This window comes from Falco rusticolus, chromosome 3 (genome assembly GCF_015220075.1).
Source record: "Falco rusticolus isolate bFalRus1 chromosome 3, bFalRus1.pri, whole genome shotgun sequence".
NCBI classification, from domain to species: Eukaryota; Metazoa; Chordata; class Aves; order Falconiformes; family Falconidae; genus Falco; species Falco rusticolus.
In genome coordinates, this window is record NC_051189.1 from 55,321,600 (window position 1) to 55,348,802 (window position 27,203).

Sequence of the window (27,203 nt, forward strand, 5' to 3'; positions counted from 1 at the left end):
TGCAAACACGTTAACTTCATCTTTCAAACATTTTCCTATAAAACCAGTAAAGTATCCAGAATTATCTAGGTTCAGGCTACTTGCCTTGGACCCTGCTAAAATAAGGAACACCAGGAATTTTCTCCAGTGTTGGGGTCTCACAAATTTTCATCAAGTCAATTCTGACCTTCCTTCCATTAAAGTATGCATCTAATGAGATTATTCAGCCTCTCATAGGGCATCACAGAAGAAACCCGCATTATAGTGCCTCACACACGTAAAATGGCATTCACAGCTCCACAAAAGCCATCACGAGTTGAATAATCCTACAGTGCTTCTTAGTGAAAGTACCTGAGCCATCAAAAGCGCACATGCTTACAAGAAGCACATTTAATTAATAACTAGCTTGTTCCTCTAACTAAACCAGTATGTATAGCTGTAGGCAAGACAGAAGGTAATGGTACAGTATGCAGGCAGCTGCTTCCTACCTGACATGAGTCACCAGCATACTCCGGAGGGCAGGAGCATGTCTCTACACTGTAGGCAATGCTGCCGCTTCCTGTACTGGTGGCTTCTTCCAGCCCAACCTCACCAAGGGTTAATCGCTGAGTCTCCGTGAAGTAAAGGCCTCTGATGTGTAAGCCATCCAGTCTAGACAGGATTATCATCAGTTCTTCTCTGGACACAAGGTTATTGCTGCTGGCATGCCTGAAGTTTCCCTGCATGTTAAGGGTACAAAATAAGCACAGCCCTTCAGCTTCTTAAAAAGAGTATCTGCAAAGAAGACAGGATGACAGGAAAAGGGAGGAAAAACTCTATGGAACAGACCCCTATAGTGCCAATTGCTGTGGGGTGAAACAGAGGTCAGGAAAATAATGAACATAAACACGGAACAGGTGGAAAAAGAAATAACGAGTGTAAAAAGGGATGGACCCTTTGCTTTGCAAGGTACCTATAGCTTTGAGGTATTGAAAAATGAAGCAGTATATAGGTTCTTCAGTCAAACAAATTTCTTTGAGGTATCACCCATCAAATCATAAAAGGGTGGAGGAAAATGCTTTTATTATTAAGAGTAAGCAAAGTCCTAGAAATCCAGCCTTTGTGGGCTGCCTTCACATGCTTTCTTGCTGCTAATAGACAATGTTAAAGAAACATCTTTTTGACCTGTACATGATACAGAAATAAATAACCCAGTCTGACCTTCTGAGCACAGATTTAAGGTAGGAATAATACCTGCTAAGCTCACCTGTCTGAATGTTGGACGCCCATTCAAAACTGGGTAGCTAAACACCAAGGAAAACAAGTAACAGTTCATTTCATTCCTATTAAGTACAGTCTGGAGCTGCAATGAATCATCTTCCATTGATGACTGGTTCAGTATTACTCCACTGGCCCTGCAGGGACTGCTAAGGGCTAAATTGGACAAGATGGCTAACTTAGAGGTGATAAAATTAGGTGGCATGAACCAGAACCTAGGTTCAATGTGTCAGTGAAGAGAGAACAAAAATGTTGTTTGTATTTGAGGACTACAGTACTTAAGTTTATACTCATTATATCAAACATTTGGAATTTCTGCACATATTAGCTGTGTACTTTTTATGTCCACTGTGAAGCAAAGGGAAGGCCATTCCATTTTCATTTCTTACCTCAACTAGCTGCACACGGCCATAATATTGACGGTCAGGCAGTGGGTTGTTGGGATCCATATAAACAACTTTCATTTGCTGGCCCTGTGTGAGAAGGAGGATATAACATTGCCATTTCACTACTTTTTATGGTGAAGTGTTCAGTTGCCATAAAATTGGGTGAAGCACATTAATCCTGTTCTTTGGGGGATAAAAACCAAGTAATACTAGGAAAACAATGTCCTTTTATCAGCAAAGTGGCATGGCAAGCACTGCGTTCCCGTGTCAGCGGGGTTTTCACTGCTTTTGCCTATTACTTTCCAAAAAAACCACCAAAGAACTAAATTAATGCTGACCAATTTTCACAGGAACTAGTTATTATTTTCAAGTAAATATGCTTTTGCATTTTCAAACACTCTCCCTTGTATGCTAGTGCACAAACAACTTCAGATACTACTGTAGTACTTTATGAGGCGTGTTTCCCAACAAGAATCCTAGAATACCAAATTAATATTTCTGATGGTCTGAAGGAACAAAACTACCACCTTGGGAATTTCAACAAACAGTAAAAGATTACAATTTTGGCCCTAAAGTGGCTGAATTAAAAATATGTGAAAGCAAAATGCTCTTTTATTTCAGTCCCTCGAAGCCTTATAATTATGCTTAATTTAATGCTGAAGAAAATTCTCACAGAAAATGAAATTAATTACACATGGAATCCAAGGCATATTTTGCTGAGCTGAGGTCATACTTGTTGACAAGTGTGCAATGCATTATTATTTTTTTTCACAGGCGCATTTTACAGAGAAAATCCTGGTTTATTTGCTCTCAAGCCAGTTAAGCTTAATAATATGTTACTTTGGCAACAGAGATAGGTTTGTTGATGGCTTTGAGCAAAATGCAGTAAAATCACTATTATAGAAATGTAGCAAGTTGCTATAAAAGTTAAGCACATTACAGGAGCAAAATTTGCCATCATTGCCAGGTAACATAAGAAATCATGGTATTGATATTGCTCTAAAGAAAAAATAATACTTCAAAACTTACTGTTAGCTGTATATCAGGTCTCTTATCCAGAAGAACCATGCCCTCACTAGGTAAGCCAAAAGATTTCACTTGGTAACTTAGGAAGCCACCATATGAAGAAAGCTGTAACAAAACGCACAAGACCAGAGATGCTTTACTGCGCTACTACTTGATAATAATCTTTGTATTCAAGTTTACCCCATCTTCCAGCACTGTAATATATCTATTCCTTGTTCTTTAGACAAAATTGAAAAAATGTATTGCTTGGAATAAATTAATTTCTATTTTGTTTACTTTGTGTATCTGACATCACTTTTTGAGCAATTACTGTTCTCTGGAAGGTTACCTGCATCAGGGGGTTTTTCCCATACTTGGGATCATGCCGTCTGTGTCATGGAGAAGTTACATAGTCACACGAATGTTGTTTTTCCCCTGACCCTACAGAATAGCTTTGGCTCCTCAAGAGCCGATGTCAGACTAACAACGGAAGTGGTAGTGAACCCTATGGACAGCCATAGGTAAAAAGGAGCAGTCAGATAACACATGTGTAAAGGTGGCTTTCATAGGCCAGCATTTTCTAAATTTACTACAAAATTAATCTAATCTGGAAAGCTCTGCTCCACCTTCTGGAGGACGGGACTCCTACTGCTATCAGCTGATACCAGCTCTGTTGTAAACAGACCTCTGCTGTAGGCTGAGCTGAAACCACACTTCTTTTGGCTCAACTACAGGAGACTACATGCAGTCTCAAACCCAACCAAATATACACGCTGCTGCCCAGAATAGACTTCGGCAAGTATGCTTGAATCATCTGACAAATAGCTTCCCTGGGTTCTGTATGCGTGACTCAGCTCAAAACATGTTGAAAGGAAAGGGAGCTCCAGGAACAGCCTACACAGTTTTTGTTCCAAGAAGAGTCTAGAAAGAAGGTTTGTGGGTACTAGGTGAAATCAGATGTTTTGCCAAAGATAGAGTACTTTGCTTTGCACCCCTTGCTGTTTGCCCTTATAGCTTATACTTGGTTTTGACATGGGAGGAAAAACTGCTTTGTCAGGTTTTGGTGTTCTGCAGGTAAGCACCAGCCTTCAATCTACTCCTTTCCATATACTTTGATGTAAGAAAACACAGACATCTCAGTACTAAATTTTTTCCTTGGATCACAGATTCATAACTAATGCTATTACCTTCAGCCAACTGCATTTTCAAAAGCATCATTTGGAACATTGGCTATTTTTTGCCTACAAATGCAAGAAAACTCAAACTAGAGCTAATTTCCTGTTAAATGCACATTATAGGACTGCACCATATGACAGGCTGTTATGTTACTGCTTTTTCTTTTTTTTTTCTTTAAATGGGAAAATATTGGTGTTATAAACTATCCTCTGTATTCTATATGTACAGGATTTATTTTCCAGTGACAGTGTTGTCGTTGTAAATAAAAGCAAGTCATGCCTAGTTAGATACTGTGACATGGAACATAAAACTCAGAGCACTGCTCTTAATAGCTATGTTTAAAAAGGGTTGTTGCCTATGTTTTGTTATGTGGACAACAAAAGTCCTTTTGGTATGACACTGTAGTAGATAACACGCTTAAACATCAAATTTCTTTGGAAAATAATTTGTAGACATTGAAACAAGAACCTCTCTAACATCAACAAAAAGCATCCTAACTAAACATCAAGTTTAGTACCTCTGAGCATAAGAAAGAAGGATGACAAACATTTCTCTACTTTTTAAAATGAGGACTAAGAGGAACTTCAAAAATTACAAAAGTACTATCTTTAATGCTCTGGTGTCTATCCCATTTGTTTTCACTTGTCTGACAGTAAGATTGCATCTGAAACACCTGTGTCCTACAGCTGGCTGGCAACTATGGACACTGTCAGAGCTCCAAACAGGGAGAACCTGGGGGTCTGGCCTGCAAGCCACCGCTAGCAAAGTCCCCCTGGTCAGTGCGAAGGTATTAATGTGAGCAAAAGACTGCTCCTATGCACGAGTAGAAAGAGCAGCAAGCAGTTCAAAGAACACGATGTTTAGAAAACCAGGTGTTGCTCTTCCCAAGCAACATATCAAAAGCAAAAGGTGGGGGTTTTGTGTGCCACTGAGCACTTTTTATTTGTTTGGAAATCTGCCCAGGAGATACTATAGGGAGTCTAAAGGATACTCAGGCATATTGGGAAGCTCTGCATGTTCTGGGTTTCAGAAAAGCAGCTGAAGGTATCAGCTCCCTGAACCATAGGTCCTGACCATGCTGTTCACATAAAGACCTCCCTGGCACCAAGCAAGATGATTAATAATGTGTTACTGGATATAATTTTAACATTGTACTCAGAAGTAAAATATTGTGATTCCTGACATGACAGCTGAAAGAGACAAAAATCTTGTGAGGGAAGAGAAAGAAATGTATGAAAGAAAAACAATGAGACTCTTTTATCAATGATGCTGACAAAAAATGAATAAATGTTATTAGAATAGGTGAGTTAGGTGTCATTTACCTTCTCTCCCAGGTAAGCCGGTGGTGCTTTCCAGTACAAACTATGCACTGAAGCAGGCAACTCTTGAACATCAGCCACTACACTATTACTGACTGGATTGAACGTGACTGGAATGTCAATATTTTCATCCACTGCCTCCAAGCGCCAGTTCCTCATGTCCACAAACTAATGAAAATACAAAAAGGAAATAGAAGCTTGTCTCATCCTTTATTAAACTTTACCAGCACCAAGTAATGAGGATAAATTGTTTATCCTCTATAATTCCCTTAGCAACCCCTTCAGAGCCAGCCTAAAGTCTTTGCAGGATGGATATTGCAAGGATCTCAAAAGACAGTGTAAGTGGGACAGAGGTGCCAAAGCTATTTGGAATGCAGCAATGTGGTTTGTCACCTGCAAACTAAATTCTATCTTCAGCCATGTGAAGACATAACCCTTCTGGAGGTGAATATGAACTGTGTACACAAACCCAAGGATGTAATTTTAAGGTGCTTTTTAAAGTCCATTCCAAAATCAAATCGAGGACACCAACATAAAAGACAGAGTGTGGATCTGTTGTGGTAGGTTAACTGGGAGGGAAGGGACATGGCAAGATACTTTGAAGAGGCAGGCAATGTAGCCTAATATTTTGGCTCATTAATATATGTTTTATGTTCGTGGCTGCTATTTCATGAAAGACCATACATCCTGTTATTTATCATTACGCTGGGGGAAAGAAAGGGTAATGCATATGTACCAGAATGGTTCTGTGGTAGGTTGCCCTTGGCTGGCCAGAGCAATAAAACGAAAAGATAGACATGTTTTCAAAAACAGTCTTTGGTGAGGACAAATGGCCACTAGAGGAAATCTTCCTAAAGCAAATGGAAGTTTGCTATTAACTTCACTGATGCCAGATTTCATCCTTTGCTTGTAGACAGTAAAGTGCCACAATCTGGATTGCAACTAGTCTAAGTCCAAGCCTAAACTAAACTCCTCACCCATCACTCTAGGACTCTGCTTCTCTTTTTTCTTTCTCTTTCATTGTTTCAGGCAGTTGTTGGTTTTTTGGGGGTTTTTTTGGTCTTCAACCGTCTTACCATTCATTTATGCTACTAAAAATCTAGCTTCTCCCTCTTCTCTCACACTTGATGTCATGTCTCTTTTATAGGGAGGGAAGAAAAATAATTTTTACAATTATTACAATCTCTGTAGAATCTGTCACACATTTCTTAGGTTTCAAAATGCATCTATTATATAGACATGTAAAATGAAACACATGCTTATCAAAGCATCTTGAAGGAGATCATTGCCTTTAATGTTGAAATAGTGTCTGAAGATAAAGCAATGGAAGGCCAGCTCAACTTCAGTCCAACTAGTAATTTGTAAACAAACAGGTGAAAAGGACCATTTCTGCTGAAAGGCTGAACTAAATCTGCACTATTGCTTGCAGGATATTTCTCATCCTTAGAAACTAATAAAATACATTGTTAATTTTGGGAGAAATCTGGCATTTCCTTAATAGAATAGATGTAGGTTCATAATAGCAAAGAAAAAACCTATCGGATACACCTTGGTTCTACGACGATTTGTGCTGCGACAGCTGCTGGTTGCCCCAAAACAAAAGCAAGAGGTGCATCCCCTGGGATTAGAAGGGTCCAGATAAAAGGATCCTGGTCGACAAGTGTCACATTCTGCACCTTCAGTATTCTCCTGTTAAGGCATAGTTGAAAGAAATCTCAGCGCTTTTCTTTTGATTTTGGTGAGGCTCCCAAAATCTCCTGCACATAAAACAAATCTTCTGAAAGAATATTTATTTAAATGTACAGAAACATGAATGGAAATGTGTGATTGTCTGGATACACCATATTCCAAATGCAAATAAAAGTAACTTCTTGGAGACTATCTTACGACCTGTCTTCCTAGTTTATAAAGTGAACCACTGAGTAATAACCATTAGTCAGAGACAGCTGGCAACTTCCCTACCAAAACCCTCCTGCTGGCTTTTCCAAACCTACAATATAAAAGGTCACTTCTGAAAGTTCACGTTTATCACATTTAATTATGCATATCAGAACAGAATATTTCCTGGATATAATGATGTGGTGAAATGTCAACTGACATAATATGGCTAAAAAAACCGTGGGACCTCGTTAACATCCAAAAGCCAAGATGCAGATGCATAAAGTGGATCTGTGCAGGGAACAGACTGCTGCAGTGAATCGATGGACATCTACTCTGCAGCTCTGTAACACCTTGCAAAGCCTAAGACCACCTGTACAACCAACGTAATTACATATTCAAAAATGCCATTTAACTGCTACCATGATAAACTCTGCACATACTGCAAGAGTAATGGTTTTGTACAGTTGCATTTAATTTATAGTGAAAACTTTATGATAAGCTCACTACATTCACCCCATTAAATACAAAATAGTCACTGATGTGCAAAAAGATGCTTATGAACGCAGAAGTAATTTCTCTGACCTTGCAGTGACAAATTCCTGTCTGGGGATCGCAAACATCTGGTTCTGTTCCAGCTCTGTTACAGTTACACGGCACACAGTGTGGGAAACCGTAAGTACCAGGAGCACACTGATCACACTGTCGTCCTTTTATTCCCGGTTTGCATCTTTATCAATAAACACACACAGAGGAGGGAGTCAATAGAGGAAGCACGAATGGAGCAAGGAAGGGAAGATTAAAACAAAAGGCAGGTGGATCTTTGAAGTGATTGCATGGCTATGACACAACTTTATGATTTCCATGGAGAAAGACCAGCAGGTTAGTTTGTTCTCAGATTTGAATAGTGAGACATTTTAAATAGGCATGGAAGTGATTACAGATTAATTTGATTTTGAAGGATATAAATGCTCACAACAGAATTAGACTTCTGCAGCTATGCAGTGCTTGCAGCACAGAACTACTCTCTCTATACACCAAGGTGTGGAACATGGATGTTGAACATAGGTAAGCAGAGCTGGAAGATTTATAGCTGGAGGATGTGACTGGGCATTACTCAAGGCACTCACCTGCTAACAAAAAGGTGGAGAATCCCAGGCATATGAATAATTATGGGGACTTCAACCTGCCACAAGGCTTGGGTTAGTTTACAACTGTTCACAAAGGATAAAATCCACTTTGCTCACAGTGAAGGCCGAATACCTTGAATTTGTTTAGTTGAAGTACAGCAGGTACAAAAAACAATACCAAACTATGAACAAGGCTTGAGATAAGAGAACAGCTTTCTATGGCAGCAGCTACCTCATCCCACCTTTACAACAAACTTGCACAGTTCTGATAAAACTAGTGAAAATGTAGATTTGATGTTGCCTCTTCCTCCTGTCTATGCTGGTAAACTGTCTGTACCAGCCCAAAGCAGTTTTCAAGAGAGTAAGGATCCATTGATGAAGAATGTCTGCCACCACCACCATCCACATCTTTACATTTTAGTTGTGATAACATAATTTTTAAAAATCTTAGCAAACTGGTGGTGGAGTCTCCTTTGGATCTCAGCACCAAATTCATATGTGAACTAACACTATGAATTTAATGGAAACGAACAGTCGAAGTATGAGGACAAAGACAGCACTTCATATCATATATGAAAGCAATTACTCAAGTCACCAAGCAATGGGTGAGGTTTCTCAGAGTATCTCTGAATACATTACCCTACATACACAGATAACTGGCGCTGGATGGAGACTTCAAACTTCGTGTAATCCACAGAAAGAAAAGTATTAATCAGAATGTAGTAGTTAGCTATATACTTCAGCAATCAGTCCAAAAGTATGTGCTGAATGCCAAATTTTGCTTCCGAATTTTTTTACCAAAAAGCTATCATTTCTTTGATATTTCCAATCAGGCTGCACATGAAAAATATCACCATTATAATCAGGCAATACAGATTTTCACTGAAATGGAAAAATGTGACTATTTCTGTAAAAATTATTCTCAGTTTTACTCAAGTAGAAATGTGCTAAGTCCTTTCTTTGAAGTACTAGATCTCATCTGACAATTATTTATTTGCTTTAATTTTGTATAGTAATTATTTTGATTTTATTTTGTATTGTATGGGGAAAATGAAAGTGGAGATTAATCAGACTGAGAGCTACAGAATATGCTACACTTTAAACCTGAACCCCAACTCTGAAATATAAACAGATTCCTGTTTTGCTCTTGGGATAAGACAATTATTCACTTCATATGAAAAGGACAGACTTAGGAAAATAATTTAAATTTGGGAAATAATATAAGCATTCTCTGAAAATTAGTGTTCTCTATCATATTCACAGGCTTAATGTCAGAGCAGGAAGGACAAACTTCTCTTTGTTAGGACCCTAATGTAGCCAAACCAATCAAACTGAACTAATCCTGGCCTTACACAACCTACTGGCTATCAAGTATTCGTACTTGCTATTTAAGGACTTGATCTCCCCAAGGAAATAACAGAAATGTTCAACTACACTAATATGATAGCATTTGAATTAAGATCATTCCCTATGGTTGCGGGAGTATACTATACCTGTTTTAGAGGATATAAATAAGAGACTAAAACTAAAGAATTTATTCTCATCTCAGCATGACGAGCCACAGAAAAATAAGCATATGTCGTACAGAAAGCAAAATTTTAAGAGCATTTACCACCTATGGCTCCAATTGAACCGTATTTTCCATAAACACAGCACAGATCATCAAAGTTTCTCAAAATCCATTGCAAACATTCAAGCTTTACAATACTTGAAAACTGGACTTAAATCCAGACATCAGATTGTGAAAGGTCAGCCGCAAAGTTTTAAGAATGTGGGAAATCATGTACACCATCACAAATGATGTATGTGTCCAGAAGTCAGGAGCTCTGATCTGAGGTCTGCTACTAACCGACATCAGATAAGTCACATAAGCTGGACAGAGATTTGGTGACTTACCATGACTGACACGTCAAGTCACCAGCAAACAGAATGCAAGCCCAGGAGTCCTAAATACCACCATTAGCTACCTGCATAAACCAAGTTTCCACTAAAATATTGCAGGTGTTATCCCTGAAACAGCCGAGTCCTCACTATCACCAAGCGCTGCTTAAATCCGCATTGACCATCATCATAAGTTTCCCACATCCCCTCCAAATACCTGAAAAGAATGGCGAGGCAAGCCACTCGTGCATCATAACGCAGATAACCCAAACTTACTTGCATTGCCCGTTAGCTTTTTCACATTCTGGGTTTGCCACATTAACAACTCCTCTTTCTGAACAGTTGCAGCTCTCGCAGCCAGCAAGAGGGTGATAGCTGAAGTAATGTTTCTCACACACTTCACATTTTGGTTTCACAGTTCGCGGAGGGCAAATACATTTCCCAGTCACGTCATCACAAAGACGCTGCCCGCAGTTGCATACTAGGTCAAAGAAAATGTTCTACAAATCAATCACTTCTCAACTGACAATGATCAACTACTAAACTTGCATATGAAAAAAACACGCACAACCTTTATGTATAAAGGACATAATTCTTTTCTCTCTGTCACTAGTTTTAAGCTCAGGGTCATGGAAACCAACCATATGACTCTAACAGTAGTTTCAAAGAGTAGCTGTAGTGCCTGGCTCTTTTCACAGGTTGGTTAACTTCCCCACAAGCATTATTAATCACTTCCCAAAACTGCCAAGGATTAAGCAACAAATAGTTCTGGTGTTAAGGGCACCACTTGTACAAAGCAATGTTTATAAACATCAAGTATAGTATCTGGGAAGGCAGCTGAGGACTGCTGGTATAATCTATAAATCTGCTGATGTTAAAAAGAGTAACAACAGAATATGAGAAACTAGGAATGCTGTGTCTCTGATTATCTGTGGAAAATCTTGGAAGGTGTAAACTGGGATACAACAGTATTAACATGGAAATGATGTGTGCAGTCAGCGCAGAAAAATCCACTTGACCGAAAGAGTGGCAATATGGATTTTAACCAGTTTTGCTGTAAGACTACTACGGCTGATCAGACTAACACATGTGAAGGCACACTTCATCGTGAACTATGTGTGCTTTAAGGGGATTGAGTTACTTCTGCCTTAAATTGAAAGCTATGCTATGCTAAATCTAAGATGGCTCAACCAGCCTCTCATATGATCAAGCCCTATAAAGAAAATTGAGGCTGAGGTACCTATGCAGTAAAATCAGAGAATTAAAAGGTTGGGTCAGGTGCTGAATAAGTCTGAGCATGTACTTACACTTGCAGAATGGGAATCCATAATAGCCAGTTTGGCATCGGCTGCACTGACGACCGATGACATTAGGTCTGCAAATACACTGTCCTCCCAGGGGGCTGCAAGTAGGGCTCGTGGCACCTGCACTATGGCAATTACATGGCAGGGCTCCATTGTTGTAGAAAGCCACTAGCGACCTTACAGAGTCCTTACAGAAGGCCGACGATTCTTCTGGGCTATTTAAATTGAAATATAAATCATGTAAGTACTGGCACTTGGGAATTGTTATTTCCCATTACGTGGGAATAACAACGTGTTTCCCGTAACATGTTATTTCCCAAAAGCATGCTTTGCAGTGGTTCAATAAATCACTGTTCCTGTTTTTCAAGCAGTTCTTTGACATAAGGATGGCATCAGTACACATTCAAGGATATACTTTAATTAAATTAGTGGTGAATGGCTCTGAACATGCAGGTAAGGGATTTTTTTCAAAGAAAGTGTGTATATTAGTCATATGAGTTCAGACATGCCAAGCAAAATACCAACCACCAAAGATGGAAATACCAAAGACAGAAAGATGACGTAGATTGTCTTCTTTTGTACTATGAGCAATAAAGCTCGAACCTTAAATTTCATTTACAATAGAAAGTCATGGAAAAATGACTCATGGGAATTTAATGGGCCAGCATAAGCCATAAAAAGCATTTTAATGTAGCACAATGATGGGGATTTTATACATCTGTCTTTAACATTGAGTAAAAGTAATATTAATTCCCAGCTTGTTATCAACATTCAGTTTTTTAGAAGGCGATGCTTACTCAATATAGAAACTGTTTCCTCCACATTGGCTGATAAAATCAAATGACTTGTCCACTGTCTTTTTGTCAAGAATTTTATAACTGTAGATGTCTGCTGGAACAACTAAGACATTTTCCTTAAAACAATAAGAAAGCTAAATTGTACATTTCAGAGAAAGGCAAAAGACACAAGCTAAGGCATTTATATATTTAAATGTTGCTTCATTATGTGTTCTGGATTTTCTCAAAACCCCTAACATTTTAACTGAAAAAACCCAGGAAAATATATTCCTTATCTTTCCCCCCAGAGCTGTGATGCTACAAGCAGTATACAATAAAACCGGTGTATAGTATCTTAAAAATTTAAAATAAAGCAGAAGCAGTGCACAAGATCCTAAAAATCTGAAACACAACATTGCAAAAATTCTGTTTGGCTTTCATCTCTGCATCTATCTCTAAATGAATGGTGAAACTGAGAATAACATTTCCAAGTGTATTTATGCAATAAACATACCAGAACCAGCATTCTTCCATCAGGTATCGTCACTGTAACAGAGACTTTGGGTTCAGAAATTTCAAGCTCAATTTGGTTTTCTGCAATCACCTGCTCCCGACAGCCAGATATATGAGGACAGAACGAAGCACTGAAGGAACCTAGAAGAAAAAAAATACTGGGTTTGTGTGGCAAGGTTTTGGTAGCAGGGGTTACAGAGGTGGCTTCTGTAAGAAGCTGCTAGAAGCATCCCCTGTGTCCAATAGAGCCAGTGCCAGCTGGCTCTAAGATGAACCTGCAACTGGCCAAGGTTGAGCCCATCAGCAACAGTGGTAGCCCTCTGGGATAACATTTCTAAGGCAGCAGGGGGGTAAAAAAGACTGGGCACCTGCAGCAGAAGAAAGCAGTGAGACTATGTGAGAGCAACATCCCTGCAGCTCCCCGGGTCAGTGCAGGAGGGGCAGGGGGGGCTCCAGGCGCCGGAGCAGAGATTCCCCGGCAGCCCGCGGTGAAGCCCACGGTGGGGCAGGCTGTGCCCCTCAGCCCGTGGGGGTCCATGGTGGAGCAGATCCCCACCTGCAGCCCGTGGAGGACCCCACACCAGAGCAGGTGGGTGCCCAAAGGAGGCTGTGACCCCGTGGGAAGCCCGTGCTGAAACGGGTTTGCTGGCAGGGTCTGCGGACCCATGGAGAGAGGAGCCCAGGCTGGGGCAGGTTTGCTGGCCGGGCTTGTAACCCCACGGGGGACCCGGGCTGGAGCCGGCTGTGCCTGAGGGGCTGCGCCCGGGGGGGGACCCGGCTGGGGCAGGCTGGGAAGGGCTGCAGCCTGGGGGAAGGACGCGTGAAGGACTGTCTCCCGTGGGAGGGACCCCAGGCTGGAGCAGGGCAGTGTGACAGGGAAGGTGCGGCAGAGACAGCGTGTGATGGACTGGCTGAAGCACCCATTCCCCGTCCCCCTGTGCTGCTGGAGGGGGAGGAGGGAGAGAAATCGGGAGTGAAGTTAAGCCCAGGAAGAAGGGAGGGGTGAAAGGAAAGAGGTTTTAAGATTTGGTTTTATTTCTCATTGTTCTACTCTGATTTGGTTGGTAATAAATTACACTAATTTCCCCAAGTCCAGTCTGTTTTGCCCGGGACAGTACTTGGTGAATGACCTCCTTGTCCCCATCTCAACCCAGGAGCCTTTCATTGTATTTTTCTCTCCCCTGTCCAGCTGAGGAGCGGAGTGATAAAGAGTGGCTTTGGTGGGCACCTGGCATCCAGTCAGGGTCAACCCACCACAACTCCATATGCCAAAATGCTGAGAAAGGAAAGGAGTTAGATAAAATTCAGATGCTTACCTGACCACACACGTCCCGCATCCACACGCACTTGCACAGGGAACACTGGGTATGCTGGCTGATAAAAATGTACCACAAATACATATCTGCCCAAGTGGGGCACTCTGCCACTCAAGGTAATCTGGTTCTGCAGAAACAAGAACAGCTCTGATAGTGTATTTGCTTCGTGATATTCTTGGGTTTATGAGCTCTGCTCTGTGCCACCTACCTGCAATGAAAGAGAGGGGGCTTAGCATCTCTCAGCAAGTTAAATATCTTCAAAGAATATGGCATTACAACTGCATGCTTCTATCTGTCTGCATGCCAAGCAATGTTCTTCTGCAGTCTGTGACAGACTACTGCGTAGTTTAGAAAGAAGCTGGCATTTTTGTTTCTCTTTCTGTATATTGTCTTTGTGGCTTATTCAGTCTGCAACACTTTGATCATATGACATCACTCGGTTTTGGTTCTCTTAAAGGGTTTCACCTATTTAGCTTTACCAAGAACATACTTTGTGACTTAGGAAACAAAGTTTTCAAAATATGAGATACCTGTAATGGCGTCAAGGTGACTCCATTAATTGAGTCAGAAGGTAAAGGGACACTCAGTGGATCATAGAGTATATTTCTCGGTACTTCAGAAATTTTCCCATCCTTGAATGCATCCAAAACCAAAGCTGCTGGTGGAGTTTCGTACACTGAAGGAATGCATGTTGCACTAAACACAGAATTATAGTAAGTACTCTTGGGGCCAGGAGAATTTCTTAAGCATCATAAAAGGAAAAGCAGTTGATTCACACAAGTCAATATACTAGACTGTATTACAATTAATAATGCTACAGTAACCCCTGTTACTCTTTGGATTCTATGGAAATGATCAGAAAGTAAATGAAAACAAGAGGTATGGATTTAATTCACAAAGGGGAAAATGTACATTAACTGATTTTATTCACTCAAAATTTCCATAATCTGAACAGTTTCAATGAAAAGGATTTGCTAAGGAAGATGAAACATAAGGGAACTTAGACTGTTAAAAAATTAAATTTTAGTTAATCCAGTTAGTTACATTCACCAGAATCTCTACTAATACTGAATTCTCAGTTCTACAAATATTTACATAGGTGTATCCTTTAAGCATGCAAGTTTTCCCACTGAAGTCAATGGAACTACTTAAGTACTTAGTTAAGTATACACTCAAATATTTGTAGAATTGGTGCCAAAATAAGTAACAGTGCTCCTTTGAAAGCATCCTTATTCCTGCACTGCTGTGCTTAACTATTTCTTCCTTGGTATATTTAATTCTGAAGAAGTTGATTGAGAGAAGTATTTTCTAAGACTGCAGGAAAAAATATTTTTGGGGGTCTCCTGCAAGTATTTGTTCACTGTTTGTAAGTACTCAACAGACGATGATTAATTTTTGCTCAAGACAGGCCCAGAACTGGAACGGCAAGTACATTTCAGGGCCAGGACTGAGACGTATTTGCCAGGCCTGTGTGGGAAATCACATGCAGCTTCCACTTGTAATACTGTTAAACTGAGCCAAGACTCCGCATCTTTCATCTTGGTGAACACTAAACACCTTCAGGAAAGCAAAAATGCTGCCAGATAATGGTCTTAATAACAGCACATAAACATACAGTAAACCATGCAAATAAAACAAGAGATTAAACCCCCCCCAAAACACAAAACCAAAGTAAAGGGTACACATTTCTACATTAGTTTTACTTTAAATCATGTTTTCCACCCAGCCTCTTTCTCCCATTTTACTCAGAATATAAATGCCCAGGAATGCAGTAAAGGACAACTACCTTCAGTCTTAGAAAGCTGCTCTCAGTTGTAATACTCTGAGTAGGAGAATTAAAGCTGAGATTCAATGCTATGCATGCTTGGAAGCCAAGTAGAGTCACATGCTTTTATCCAATTTACTATCCAGATTTTTCTGTTTCTATTTCAATTCACCCATTATATTAGAAGCTACTGTCTGGATAACTATTAGAGCTAGTCACCAACTCTTTCTGCCTCCAAAGTCCTATAAATGATGTTTACTTTTATTTTGAGGCCCTTCCCATTGCCAGATCAGTAGGAAGAACGCCTTAGGAGCAGCATCACAAGGGACATCCTGGGGACTGCAACAAGAACTGAAATGCGGGCTCCCTAATTTGGAAGCTAATTTGTTCCTGTCTGGCCCAAAGAATAAAATACACGGAGAGGGGAACAGCTTCAACAGGACACAGCAAGTGCTCTGCAGAACCCAAACCTGACCACTTGGGGGAAGTGGAAGTTCAAGTTCAGATCTCCACAACAAGAGAAGAGCCATGGGTCAACCAAGCTGGATATGAGTGCTCTAATTACTGGTCCTATACAAGTAGAAGGGAGGAGAAGGATCACCTGGCGCTCCTGTGTGGGATGAATGCTGAGGGCACACCTATTATACGGGCCCAAGGGAATGGCTTATTTGTGAAGTGGGGGGTTACATGTTGAGTAGTTTGATACTGCCAAGTTGAGTTGGTGGATTTGTGTCTGAAAGGGCAGTCACATCCCCTACCTAATGATAAATTAAAGCCATTTTTGAACAGCTGAAGCAGTAACAGTAGAATGAAACTCCAGATGGAGCAGTAAGCATTTCAGGCCACCAAAGCAGCAATGTATCTCCACCTATCGTACCAGACAGCAAGTGAAAGATGTGTGTTTTCTAATACATCAGCACTCAGTAGTTCAGAATGGCCAGGAAGAGGCTAGTATTAACAAAATCCTGCACAAATATTGTCTAGATTAACACTAACACTTCAGCTTTTTTACAAATACTACTTTGCAAAAGTGGCCTACAAATCAACTCAGCAAAGAATTAAAATCCCATTTACTCTGCCTTTCAGGTTCTTCAGAAAATATGAAGGATAAAACCAAGCAAGTTACCTTCCATCACGGGTACTCTTGTAAGCAGCTATGCACTGTACTTTAGGATCCACATATTCTGGAGAAAATTCTTCAGCTGATACAATGCAAACCTTGTGCTGAAAAATAAGCACAAGCCACAATTAATAATTAATACTGTAAATAATACGGCCAGGCCTGAACGGGACAGATGAAGCCTAATTTTAGCATGGAGAGACCTGAGCTCAAAGCCATGTTTTATCATGCACTTCCTACAAGGTTTTGGATCCCTTTACCTGCCTGCACCTGAATGCCTCCATGTTGAATTGCCTTTCTCTGTCCTTCTCAGGTGAGCGCTGGCTGTTCAGAAGTTAAATAAATTAAAACTTAAGTATATGTATGGCAATGGGAATGACAGAAGACCATCTCATGGGGTCAGAAGCTAGGCAAGGAGCATACAGAGGTGGAAGGGAAAAGCCCTCACCTGTGGTGTTAGAGACTTTTGGACTGGGGAAATTCCCAGACCTTCTGAAATGCAGGCACAAACGCTTGCACAAAGTCCATAGGAGTGAGTTTCAGTGACACCAGGATTTCTCCCAGTAGATTCAGAGCTCATTTTAAAAGCCAAAAAAGACTGCATATGATTTTTAATTTATTTTTTTTTAAACTAAAACTAGACATGAGCAAATGAAGCTGTGGTAGTCCTGCTGTAGCCATGGTGGTAAGGACATACTGGAGTGCTTATGGGTAGACACAACAGTCTGCACTAATAAAACATACTACCTACATTTATAAAATACATAAGTGCAGGTCACAAAATTTGTGCATGAACTATCTGAAAAGGAGATAAAGATGCCTGATAAGTATAAAATAACTAGCACCGTGTATTAATATAAATAACAATTGCATAGGGAGAACTCACTAATGTACAAAGTGACTCAGCTTAGAAGCAGGTCCTAAGGGATCTGAGCTTGTGTTTTAGCAGTAGCAAGCAGGGACTAGAAACCCTTTATAAGCTAGAAGGCAGAGTGCTAAAAGTTCCTTTTCATGAGCAGCAAACATTGTGCCTGTCCTGCATGTTAGGACCCACAGGGCTCCTGCAGAACAAGGTAGTCTCTGAAGCTTTGAACTGCATTATATGAGTGCCAAAAATTTAGTCTGAAACATGGTCTGGGTTTAGAGAGCTTGTATGCATCAGCGTGCAATAAAGACTATGAAGTTGTAAGAGCCTCTCTTGAAAGCTGACCTCAAGAACCCCATTTCCCCTTTATTTAGACCAGATTCCTGAACTCCAGCATCGCAGGTGGTTCCCCTTTGCCTCTCTCCTCTACATAACAGGGGGTCACACAAGGGTCTTTAACCCCAAAGCTGGTGCCAATGACTCCATGATTAGTGTCTAACTACTAGTAGCTCTTTCCTCCCTTCTTTCTATCTTTTGCTAAGTACAGTCTCTACATTCAACATGGGGGAAATAGTTCCTGTATCTCAAGAGAATACTGACATTTACCTTGCAGCAAGTTTTTCAGAGAATGAAAACTGGAATTTAGAAACAAAAAACAAAGAGTTTTTTAGCACAAGAGACTTCCACATATGGAGATACAAACTAACAATATCAACCAACGTTTTTTGGATACACATCTTGCTAGCACAGCAATCACTGCAGGGAGCTAACAATTTGAATGGTATTTGTTCACACTGAACACTGCCTCATGACATGGAAAAAGCATATTGGTTGTTAATCCTAACACTTCCATGAAACTACTGTTCGTTTATAGCAGGGTTTCAACTCTAGGTTTTAATCGACTCTGTAATTCACCTTGTGTTTCTAAAATGGAAAACAAACAAAACAGAAGAAAACTGTATACAGAAAAATGTATTCCTAGTGTGGCCAAAAGAGGTCAGCGAAGGCTTTTAATTCAAAATATTTAAAAGTTACATAGCTAATGAATGCATTTGATACTTGAAATGAATGCATTTATTAGCCAAATTTAGTAAGAAACCCACGTGGGTTTTGAGGATTAAAAAAAGTGAAAGCTAAGGAAAAAAAATTATAAAAATCATGAAGTATAAAAGCTACCAGAAGATTTTTCATTTAAAGATTACATGTAGAAAAGAAAGAGGGGAACTGAAATAAAGCACAAGACAGTTGTACAAACTCTTTCCAGGAAAGCCACATTTCTGTTTGTCTTTGGAACTGATCAAGTTTGCCTCAGTATTCTCTGAGTATATATAAAGAAACATCTTCAAGCATCTAATATACATCATTTCATACATTACCATACAGTGTCTCTTTACCCACTCAGGGAATGAGTATTACAAAAGGGGAAAATAAAATAGAAACTTACCAGAAGAAAATTAATTGATGATGCCTTAATATGTATCGTTGTATCTGACAGAAGGTCATAGGCTGCAATGCGATTCCTGTCATCAACTACAACACTGCGACAAAGGAAACTAAGACAGAAAGCAGGTTTAAAAATGAGCGTGTTGGCATTGCCCTGTGTTGAGGCTATTGCCTAGCTCAGCTGCCTAGCTTCCGGCTAGCCTCACCACTGGTGCCTATCCACCCTGCTGGTTCGTCAGTAACTACCTTTGGCCACTGATGAACATGCAGTATCCTCGCTAGTGAGACAAAGGATGTACCACGTACAAAATACTACTTGTCCTTTGTAGGTTGACCTACCCAGACCTCCAGACCTTCAGCTCTGATATCCATTTGAGCTACTGTTTTAAGTAGGATGTGAACAAAGATACACATACATGCCAACTGTAGAGGTTTCCATGCTGTGTAACATGGTGTGTTACATCTGTGCCTGGGCCATGCTCCTTGAGGTGCCAGCACACACCGGCTGCTGCTTTCCACTACTGCCACGTGCCACTGATGGTGTGGATCAGCAGCTCCCACCACACAATGGCAGTTGGGCCAGCCTTGATTTTAGGAAGCTATTCCGTACACTGAGAGACTCCTCAGTACAAGTGAAAAAAATGTTGGTTTGCCTCTTACTGACTACCTTAGATGGGCTGTGCATTTTTGGTAAAGGCAAATACATGCTAGGAGGAAGTTCTCGCTAAAGTCTTTGAATAATTTCTTAATTTGAAAAATTTCTTTTCTTTCTTCTGCACTTCTGCTCAGCTGTGCCAGCCAGCATGCCATGGGTGAGAAGCTGTAACCACTACACAACTGTTTCTCTGTTTCTCCGCTATGAACCAGAGAATGTGGAATTTTCACTCTTGTTTACAGCGCAGCTCAGAAATAAGGTCAGCTCAGGGCTAAGGACATTTAAGACTGGAGAAATGTAAGTCCCTTATTTGTGATTCATTGGAAGCTTGCAATGTTTTATGCTCTTACGATGTTTTATTGGGAATAATCAAACTTACAGAGCTGTCAGAAGGCCTGGAACAATATATTCCTGATTATATAAGTGACTCTTACCTGCATGTACCTCACTATGTAATTCTTGATGCAATTTTTAACAGAAGAGACTTGTAGCTTCCAGCTTAGGCTAGGTGTCACACAACTTACTTGCAACGTGACCATTAGCTGCATGCAGAATGGCCACAAAAGGGATTTTCTGCATTGCTACATTGAAGTAGCACAGGCTTTCTTTGTATCTTCATGAGCAAGTTCTTAGTGTATCACATGAACAAACAAGTATGTTCAACATTGGCCCATAAAATGTGTTTTTGGGGAAAAAAAGGCAATAAAATGGAAGATTTATAGCAAGTAGTATGGGGCTCAAAGTGTTAACAGGCTAAAATAAGAGCTTTCCCCAGCAATAACCTGACAGTCACTGTTCCACATAGCTTTGCTCTGTATCACAAACGTGCTGATGAGAATGATTTTTCTTACTGGGCAATTTCATCCTGAATATCCCTAAGCCTCGAGTCTGCCAAACACTTGGCTCACGGGAAAGAAGGACAGACATCTGCAGTCCCCTGGCACTGGGTAGGCTCTCCCAAGGGTACAAGCATCTGCATGTTCACAATCCTAATTTGAATCATAAGCTGAAATGCTCAAGTGTCAAGACAATCTCCCTCAGGGCAGACAAAATCTCTCGAGCAGCAACATCTGCAGTAACCTCAGTAGACAACAAGGTCAAAGAAGCATTTGGCTGAAGACCTTGCCTACAGCCTAACAGCCAGAAGATGGCTACACTCAGAATGCCAGACGGCTTTATACTTCTTCAGCAGATCTTGTTAGAAACGGTGGGAATATGTTGTAAAGCTGGCTGTTACATTTTTTATAGCCAAAACCCTTGGACACGATTTTAACTAAATAAAAACAGTGCAGGCATCTGCAGCCAACAACAGTGATGCTCTCCCACTGGACTTGGAGATTAATAGTTTATAAGGATTTATAAATGCATATAAAAAAGTAACCTTTGTACAGAAACACAGTTCACTGAAGCAGTAGCAGTATTCACTGAGCTGATTGCACAGAGAGAATTAAAAATCTGTACAATACTCACAGAATCATGCACTCGCTTTTAAATCACACTAAAATTCAAACAATCTACAGAACGGATTCCAAAACATTAGAAGTATAATTAAATCCCAAACGCTTATTTAATCATTTAATGGTTACTTCAGGAATTCTTACCTGTATTTACAACTATATATTCTTACTCTGCCTTCAGTGACAGGTCCAGGGCTATGTACCGTTACCTCAGCAGTATATAACTGATCCTCTTCATTGGCATATTCAAAAATCAGAACATAGCGACCGACTTGAGAAACATTTATGATCATCTGTAAATTGACCTAGGTCAAGATCATTGAAATAGAGAAAAGCTGTTAGATTTCTTTCTCTTTCTTGCAGGAAGCTCCCTCTTCCTGCCCTGCAAGCCAGCCATTCAGCATTAGTCCAGGGCTAATCCTGTAATGTCTCAGCAAATGACATCCAGCAGAATGGAAGCAATGCTTAGAAATATCACTTCATCCACTAATAAGAGTCAACCAAGTTCAAGAAACGGTTGCCATTATAACAGTTCTAGGAAGGCTCTAAAATAAGCCTAGGAAATGCGTATGTTATTCTCTCTCTTCTCCCCAGCAGAATGTACCAGCAAGGAAACTTTAATGGTACAACAAAACTGCCACTCTCATCTCTAAGCTATCTTTAATAACATATAAAAATTGAATCTACTTCTCCACTGAAAAAATATTTCCAGACTACAGCAGCGCTGTATATCGATTCCCTACAAAAAATGAAAGCACCTTCTCCAGCAAACAACAAACAGCCTATGCCACTTTCTGAAGCATCGAATTTTAATTTACCTGCACAAATTGTTCAACACAATATTGGATGCAAGATACTTCGAAGCAGTTGCATGAAAAGCTACATGGTTATACATGCTTTTGCTACAGTTGGCTATATAATTATTTTCAAATTTAAACTGTTTTTCTCAATATTTCCTTTGGCTATGAACACTTAAACATGTAAGTAATTCTGTCAACACCCCTCTTGACTTCACTGTAATTATTCATAGCAGTCAAGTTTTGCACATGCATCAGTGATGAAGCACCAGGGCCTGTGGCCTGTAAATATTCTTGTTACATTTTATATTTCTAAAAGCAATATCCAAGCACCCCCAATAGAGGGCATAATCACTTTACATGTAATTATCATGTACTTGATAAAATACCTTCTTTTTACCAAACACGTTTCTAGCATAATTTTTCATCTCATAAAACATACTTTTCTCTCTCAATGGACCTACAGCAGTGGCATAATTGCTTCTGCTTCTTTTTTTAGTAAAGCAAATATTTTACATAAGTATAGCTATTTAAGAAAAAAAAAAAAAGAGCTTAGAGATTTAGAGTGATGTACGTACACCACTTCTGCTGACAAACCATTATGTCATTTCTGCTGCAATTAAACAGTATGCTTAACAAGCCAGTATGCCTAAAGCAGCGGGATTTTTATTTAATAAAATACTTTTGTCAGAGCGAAATGTCTACTCTAGTCAGTTATAAATTGGCCTCCACTGATCCATTTACAGTTCTGTATAAAATGCAGAACTTGGCACAGAGTCTGTTTTAGGGATGTGTTACAGATCTGCAAATCCTGAGCTGTAAATCTGCAACCATTTTAGTCCCGTAGGTTTATAGTCAACAGTACAGACGGGACCATAATTAGCAGGCAGGAATCTGACCTCTCTTCCACTGATATGGGTCATCAGCGGTTGATCAGGAGTTGGCTGTCGCACAGGTATTCTTCTGTATTCTCCCCCATGTCTCAAATACACTGCCTCTGAACCAAGGACACAGGAAAATGTGCCCAATGGCAAATGCTGATAAAGCAAGCAGCTTACATGCACAAAAAAAACAACAAACAAAACACAGGATTATTATTGTTTTCAAGTGCAGCCGGATAATAATACAATACTGCTAGGCGCTAGTTTATTCTGTAGCATATATACTGACTGTTCTGTTGAAGCATATCCTGAGTAGGTGCAAGGCTCTGTAACTTGTATCTGCAAGATGGATGCTTCGTAGTAATCACGAGGTAACAGCACCATATAATCCTAAGAACAAAGAATGAAACAAATGCAAAATCATATAGAAAATTACAAAAGGAACATCTCTAGCCTTTCACAATGCAGCAATGAACAAAACCAACCACATAAATAATTTTTACAGAGGATATCTGCAAGACATGGAATTTTTTTGTTGTTACATGGGCCAGTAACATCAGAATGTGTCCCCCTCACTCTATTTATATCTTCATAGGGATGGGACGAAGGCAGCTGCCCTGTAAGCAGGGTAACTCTGAAGGCACTCTCCCATCACGTGTTGTACAAGACAGCGTTCATAAAAGAGCCTCCCCACAACTTGGTCACACACAGCCAGCTGAGCGTGATTTTCACCTATGAGTGCAATCCCCATTGCACACAACTCAACTGTTTGTGACTCCACAGGGGAGATTCACAAATCCCAGATGACTATAAAAATATTCCATGTAATCTATTAAGCTGTGCTTCAAAAGCTGGTGTATTTTTGCTCTGTCTCGCCTACTTAAATTAACATATTAGAGCTTACTTATAAAAACTGGTATTGTGAGAATATGTTGGGCTAAGATCATGAATAAATTCCTTTTCAGAGGTATTAGTAAAAATAAAAACCCAGGCACAATAAGTACTGTCACTGTCAGCAAGAAATATGGTTGCAAGCTCTTTAGTAACATTTTATGTGGTATTCCATAAATTTAACAGAGCCCCAGGCTGAATGACTAAAGATACTGGCTACTTATTAACCCTATACAAGATATATATGAGTTTCAATATGCTGTCTTTGTGACCATACATGTTTAAGGTTTTTCATACATGATCACCTCAAACAATTTGTCTTTTTATAGCAAATTCTCAGAACTGCTGTCAGAAAATTTTTGGTTTTCAGTGACTGAGAGTAGTGATGAGAGGATAAAAACATTTAGAAAATGACCTTCTAATCACACAGCCCATCTTGTAATACTTTTCTGAAGAATCTTTGTTAAGAAACTAAGGCCTTGGTCACCTGTGGATGAGTCAAACTTTAGATATGACATAAAGATATGTATAAGCATTACGAAATTCTGTGAGCATTTATGCTCAACAAATTGTGCTGTAAGTTAGTATTACTTTATCCTTTGAATGTACAGATTCCAGATAGACTTAAAGTCTGTAAGCACAGGAAAACTAAAGCAGGTGAAAGTCAGAGAAGACAAAAAATTAAATCAGAGGCAGAACTGTAAATTTTCATAACATTATTCTGCTGCTGTACTCTTTTCACTGGTGCTGAATTTCAATTGCTTGCAGGGTTCTTCCCAGCAAGTTACTCCAGAGCAATACTATCATGACAGCCTTCAAGCACTTGTTTTCCTCAATTGTTTTCTTACCAAAAAGACCCCCTCTGCCATTATACTGATGGTCCATGTGCCTGGAACCAGTGAGAAAGGCTCTGTGGAGCTTTTTCCTGGGACTGTGACAAAAGCTGGCTCCTTACTGGGTGAGAAGACAAACTCTTTGCTCTGAGCAGCCCCTGCCAGCAAGAAAAAAAAACAAATAATGAAATAAGGGACTGTGTAAAATGTCCCTACTTGCTTAGTATGCTGTAGTAATCACTTCATCCATTAAACTTGGTCTAAGAGAAGTTGATCAAGGCTTTTCTGTCAGTATATATTAACAGTGCATTTGAGCACACACAGTAAGCTACAGAGCAATGCAGTGGTTGTTGTCTTTGTTCTTGCTAGTCTTGGGGAAATTGGTTCAGAAAAGCAGAGTTCTGCCCCTGTAACGGCCAGTTTTGCAATATTCTGAAATGCTCACTTCTTCACTTTCCCCTTCCATTATTTTCCATTCAACCTGTCTCTGCACTGACTCACAATGTGTTCAGCTCACACAGGGCCTGTTCTCATGCAACTTTCAGCCAAATATTTCAGATACTGGAGGTTCTCAGTAGCATCTAAGATGTTTAGTTACACATAGCAACTGACAGTAACTTCTGGGCAGAGATGATGTAGAACAGAAATGTAGCTGCGGTATGTTTTATCAAAGAAAAGTCATAAGGATCAATTGTTATGAATATTAAAGGTTTCCGCTTTGAAGCCCCTGGACCCAGGCAAAAGCTGGTTCCCTGCCTGCCAGGCAATATAAGCCAGGCATGACCACAAACAACTGCCACTCTGCTGAGTGGTATCTGTGAAGTCTTCAGTTTTGTCTCCTCATAATTACTAAAAGGATCTATGACTAAACTCCATTATCTCCCATCAGTATGTTGAGGTTAGGCATAATAAAAGATAATTCTGCATATAGGCTTGGTATGCCTCTACCATTCAAAGGATATGGAGTACTTATCTTTTATCAGGGCCCAAAAGGCATCACATGCTGTTGAGGTCTGTAATCAGAGCTAACTTGGTAGGTTGGATTCATCATTAAATAAATGTTATTCATGGAATGAAGGCAGAAGCCACCTTTAAACTGAAATATTAAAGGCAACTAAACCAAAATAAGTGCTGTTAGCCTTCTTTAAAAGCTTCATAAAACACACAGTTCAGAGCTTCCAAGTGCAGAACTGAAAGTACAGAGTTTGGCAAACATTTGAAAAAACAAATACTGTAAGCAGGGGTTTCATGCAAACACAGCCACATCAATTACACTCCAATGTATATTAGGAAAGCACAAAAGCATCGACACTTGTTAAAAGTGATGCACTTTAAGCGACATTACAAATTGGACTTAGGTGCATCTTGAAAAGGCTCCTCTGTCCTACCATCCATCTGATCTGTTGCACTGTTGAGTTGCACCTACCTGTTTCAGGCTGAGATTGACAAGCAGATATGCGACCAGATAATATTTCACCTCCAGGGTTAATATACCTCAGGATAATGCGAAATAAGTAGTGGTTTGATTTTTCCACATTCAAAGTTATCCTCACTTCATTCTGAAAAATGGAAGTTAATAAACAAAGACAGCCATAAAGTGCTGAACAGAGGAACAGTTAGAAGCCATGCAAGCACCATACTAAAGTCCTACAAGAAAAATGCACATGCAAACAAGTATATAGTGGAATGGCAATGTTGGTATACGACAGAAGACAGGCAAGCCTAGTGAGAAAATTAATTCACTTACAAGTATAATTAGTGCCAAAATGTTTTCCCTCAGCAACTGAGATCTTCCCTTTAGAGCTTTTTGAGCCCAGGCTGACATAGCGGAGGACTAGGTGGAAGAGCTTAGGGGAAGCCACAGTGATAGGCACAACCACCTCTGGCTGGGAAAAATAAAAAGAAAGGGAAAAGGAGGAAAGGAAAGTATATTATTTGTTATTAGCACCCAGAGAAAGAAAAACCATTCGGCAAAGACAAACTCCATAACAGAAAAGAAAGCCTCAGGCAGCTTACAAAAGAATATAGAACAAAACCTCCTGTGAAATAAAACTGTTACTGAATAATAGCTTATCCATAAAGGCACAGAGCAGCTGAACTAATGTGTTGATGTTGCACCTTGACACATGGACAGTATTTTACCCTCCTCTCCCGTGCCATGAAGAAGGCATATGGTATCGAGTCATTCCTATTCCTGGATTCCAAAGGAACAGGCCAGAACCATAGATCCTAGTCTGAGATCATACACAACGCTCCACAGCGTGCAGACATCTCAGACCATCACTGAAACTTCTGCTCCTCCACCACATCCTGTAGTTTCTTAGAGATGTGATAACATGCATGCGTCTTTGCCCTAGAGCTGAACCTCTGGAGCCATGCAGTTCTTGAGCCCACAGGAGGCTGCATTCACACAGACCCCATTATTTAGTTTGCAGAGCCACAGAACTGGCAGAGACATGTTCAGCGGTTGGTGGCGGACCAGGAAAAATAAGAAATGGTGCAACCTCAAGGGTTTGGCTTCCTTCTTTTCATCCTAAATACTAAAGCTCCCACTCCCACCAGTTCACCCAACACAA

General features: G+C 40.1%; 1 protein-coding gene across 1 annotated transcript in view; it reads right to left on the reverse strand.

Moving 5' to 3' along the window:
- The window catches only part of LAMA3 (laminin subunit alpha 3), a 119,265-nt gene that overhangs the window by 41,495 nt on the left and 50,567 nt on the right, over positions 1 to 27,203 (reverse strand). Inside the window, exons 23-41 of the mRNA XM_037381515.1 lie at positions 26,375 to 26,513; positions 24,643 to 24,785; positions 23,193 to 23,293; positions 22,922 to 23,075; positions 21,370 to 21,530; positions 19,115 to 19,223; positions 16,812 to 16,909; positions 14,451 to 14,616; positions 13,921 to 14,047; positions 12,606 to 12,745; positions 12,113 to 12,228; positions 11,319 to 11,530; positions 10,288 to 10,492; positions 7,586 to 7,730; positions 6,671 to 6,811; positions 5,126 to 5,290; positions 2,652 to 2,753; positions 1,626 to 1,709; positions 468 to 698 (exon numbers count right to left, since the gene is read on the reverse strand). Coding sequence (XP_037237412.1) covers positions 468 to 698; positions 1,626 to 1,709; positions 2,652 to 2,753; positions 5,126 to 5,290; positions 6,671 to 6,811; positions 7,586 to 7,730; positions 10,288 to 10,492; positions 11,319 to 11,530; positions 12,113 to 12,228; positions 12,606 to 12,745; positions 13,921 to 14,047; positions 14,451 to 14,616; positions 16,812 to 16,909; positions 19,115 to 19,223; positions 21,370 to 21,530; positions 22,922 to 23,075; positions 23,193 to 23,293; positions 24,643 to 24,785; positions 26,375 to 26,513 — 2,739 coding nt within the window. The remainder of the gene's footprint in view (positions 1 to 467; positions 699 to 1,625; positions 1,710 to 2,651; positions 2,754 to 5,125; positions 5,291 to 6,670; positions 6,812 to 7,585; positions 7,731 to 10,287; positions 10,493 to 11,318; positions 11,531 to 12,112; positions 12,229 to 12,605; positions 12,746 to 13,920; positions 14,048 to 14,450; positions 14,617 to 16,811; positions 16,910 to 19,114; positions 19,224 to 21,369; positions 21,531 to 22,921; positions 23,076 to 23,192; positions 23,294 to 24,642; positions 24,786 to 26,374; positions 26,514 to 27,203) is intronic.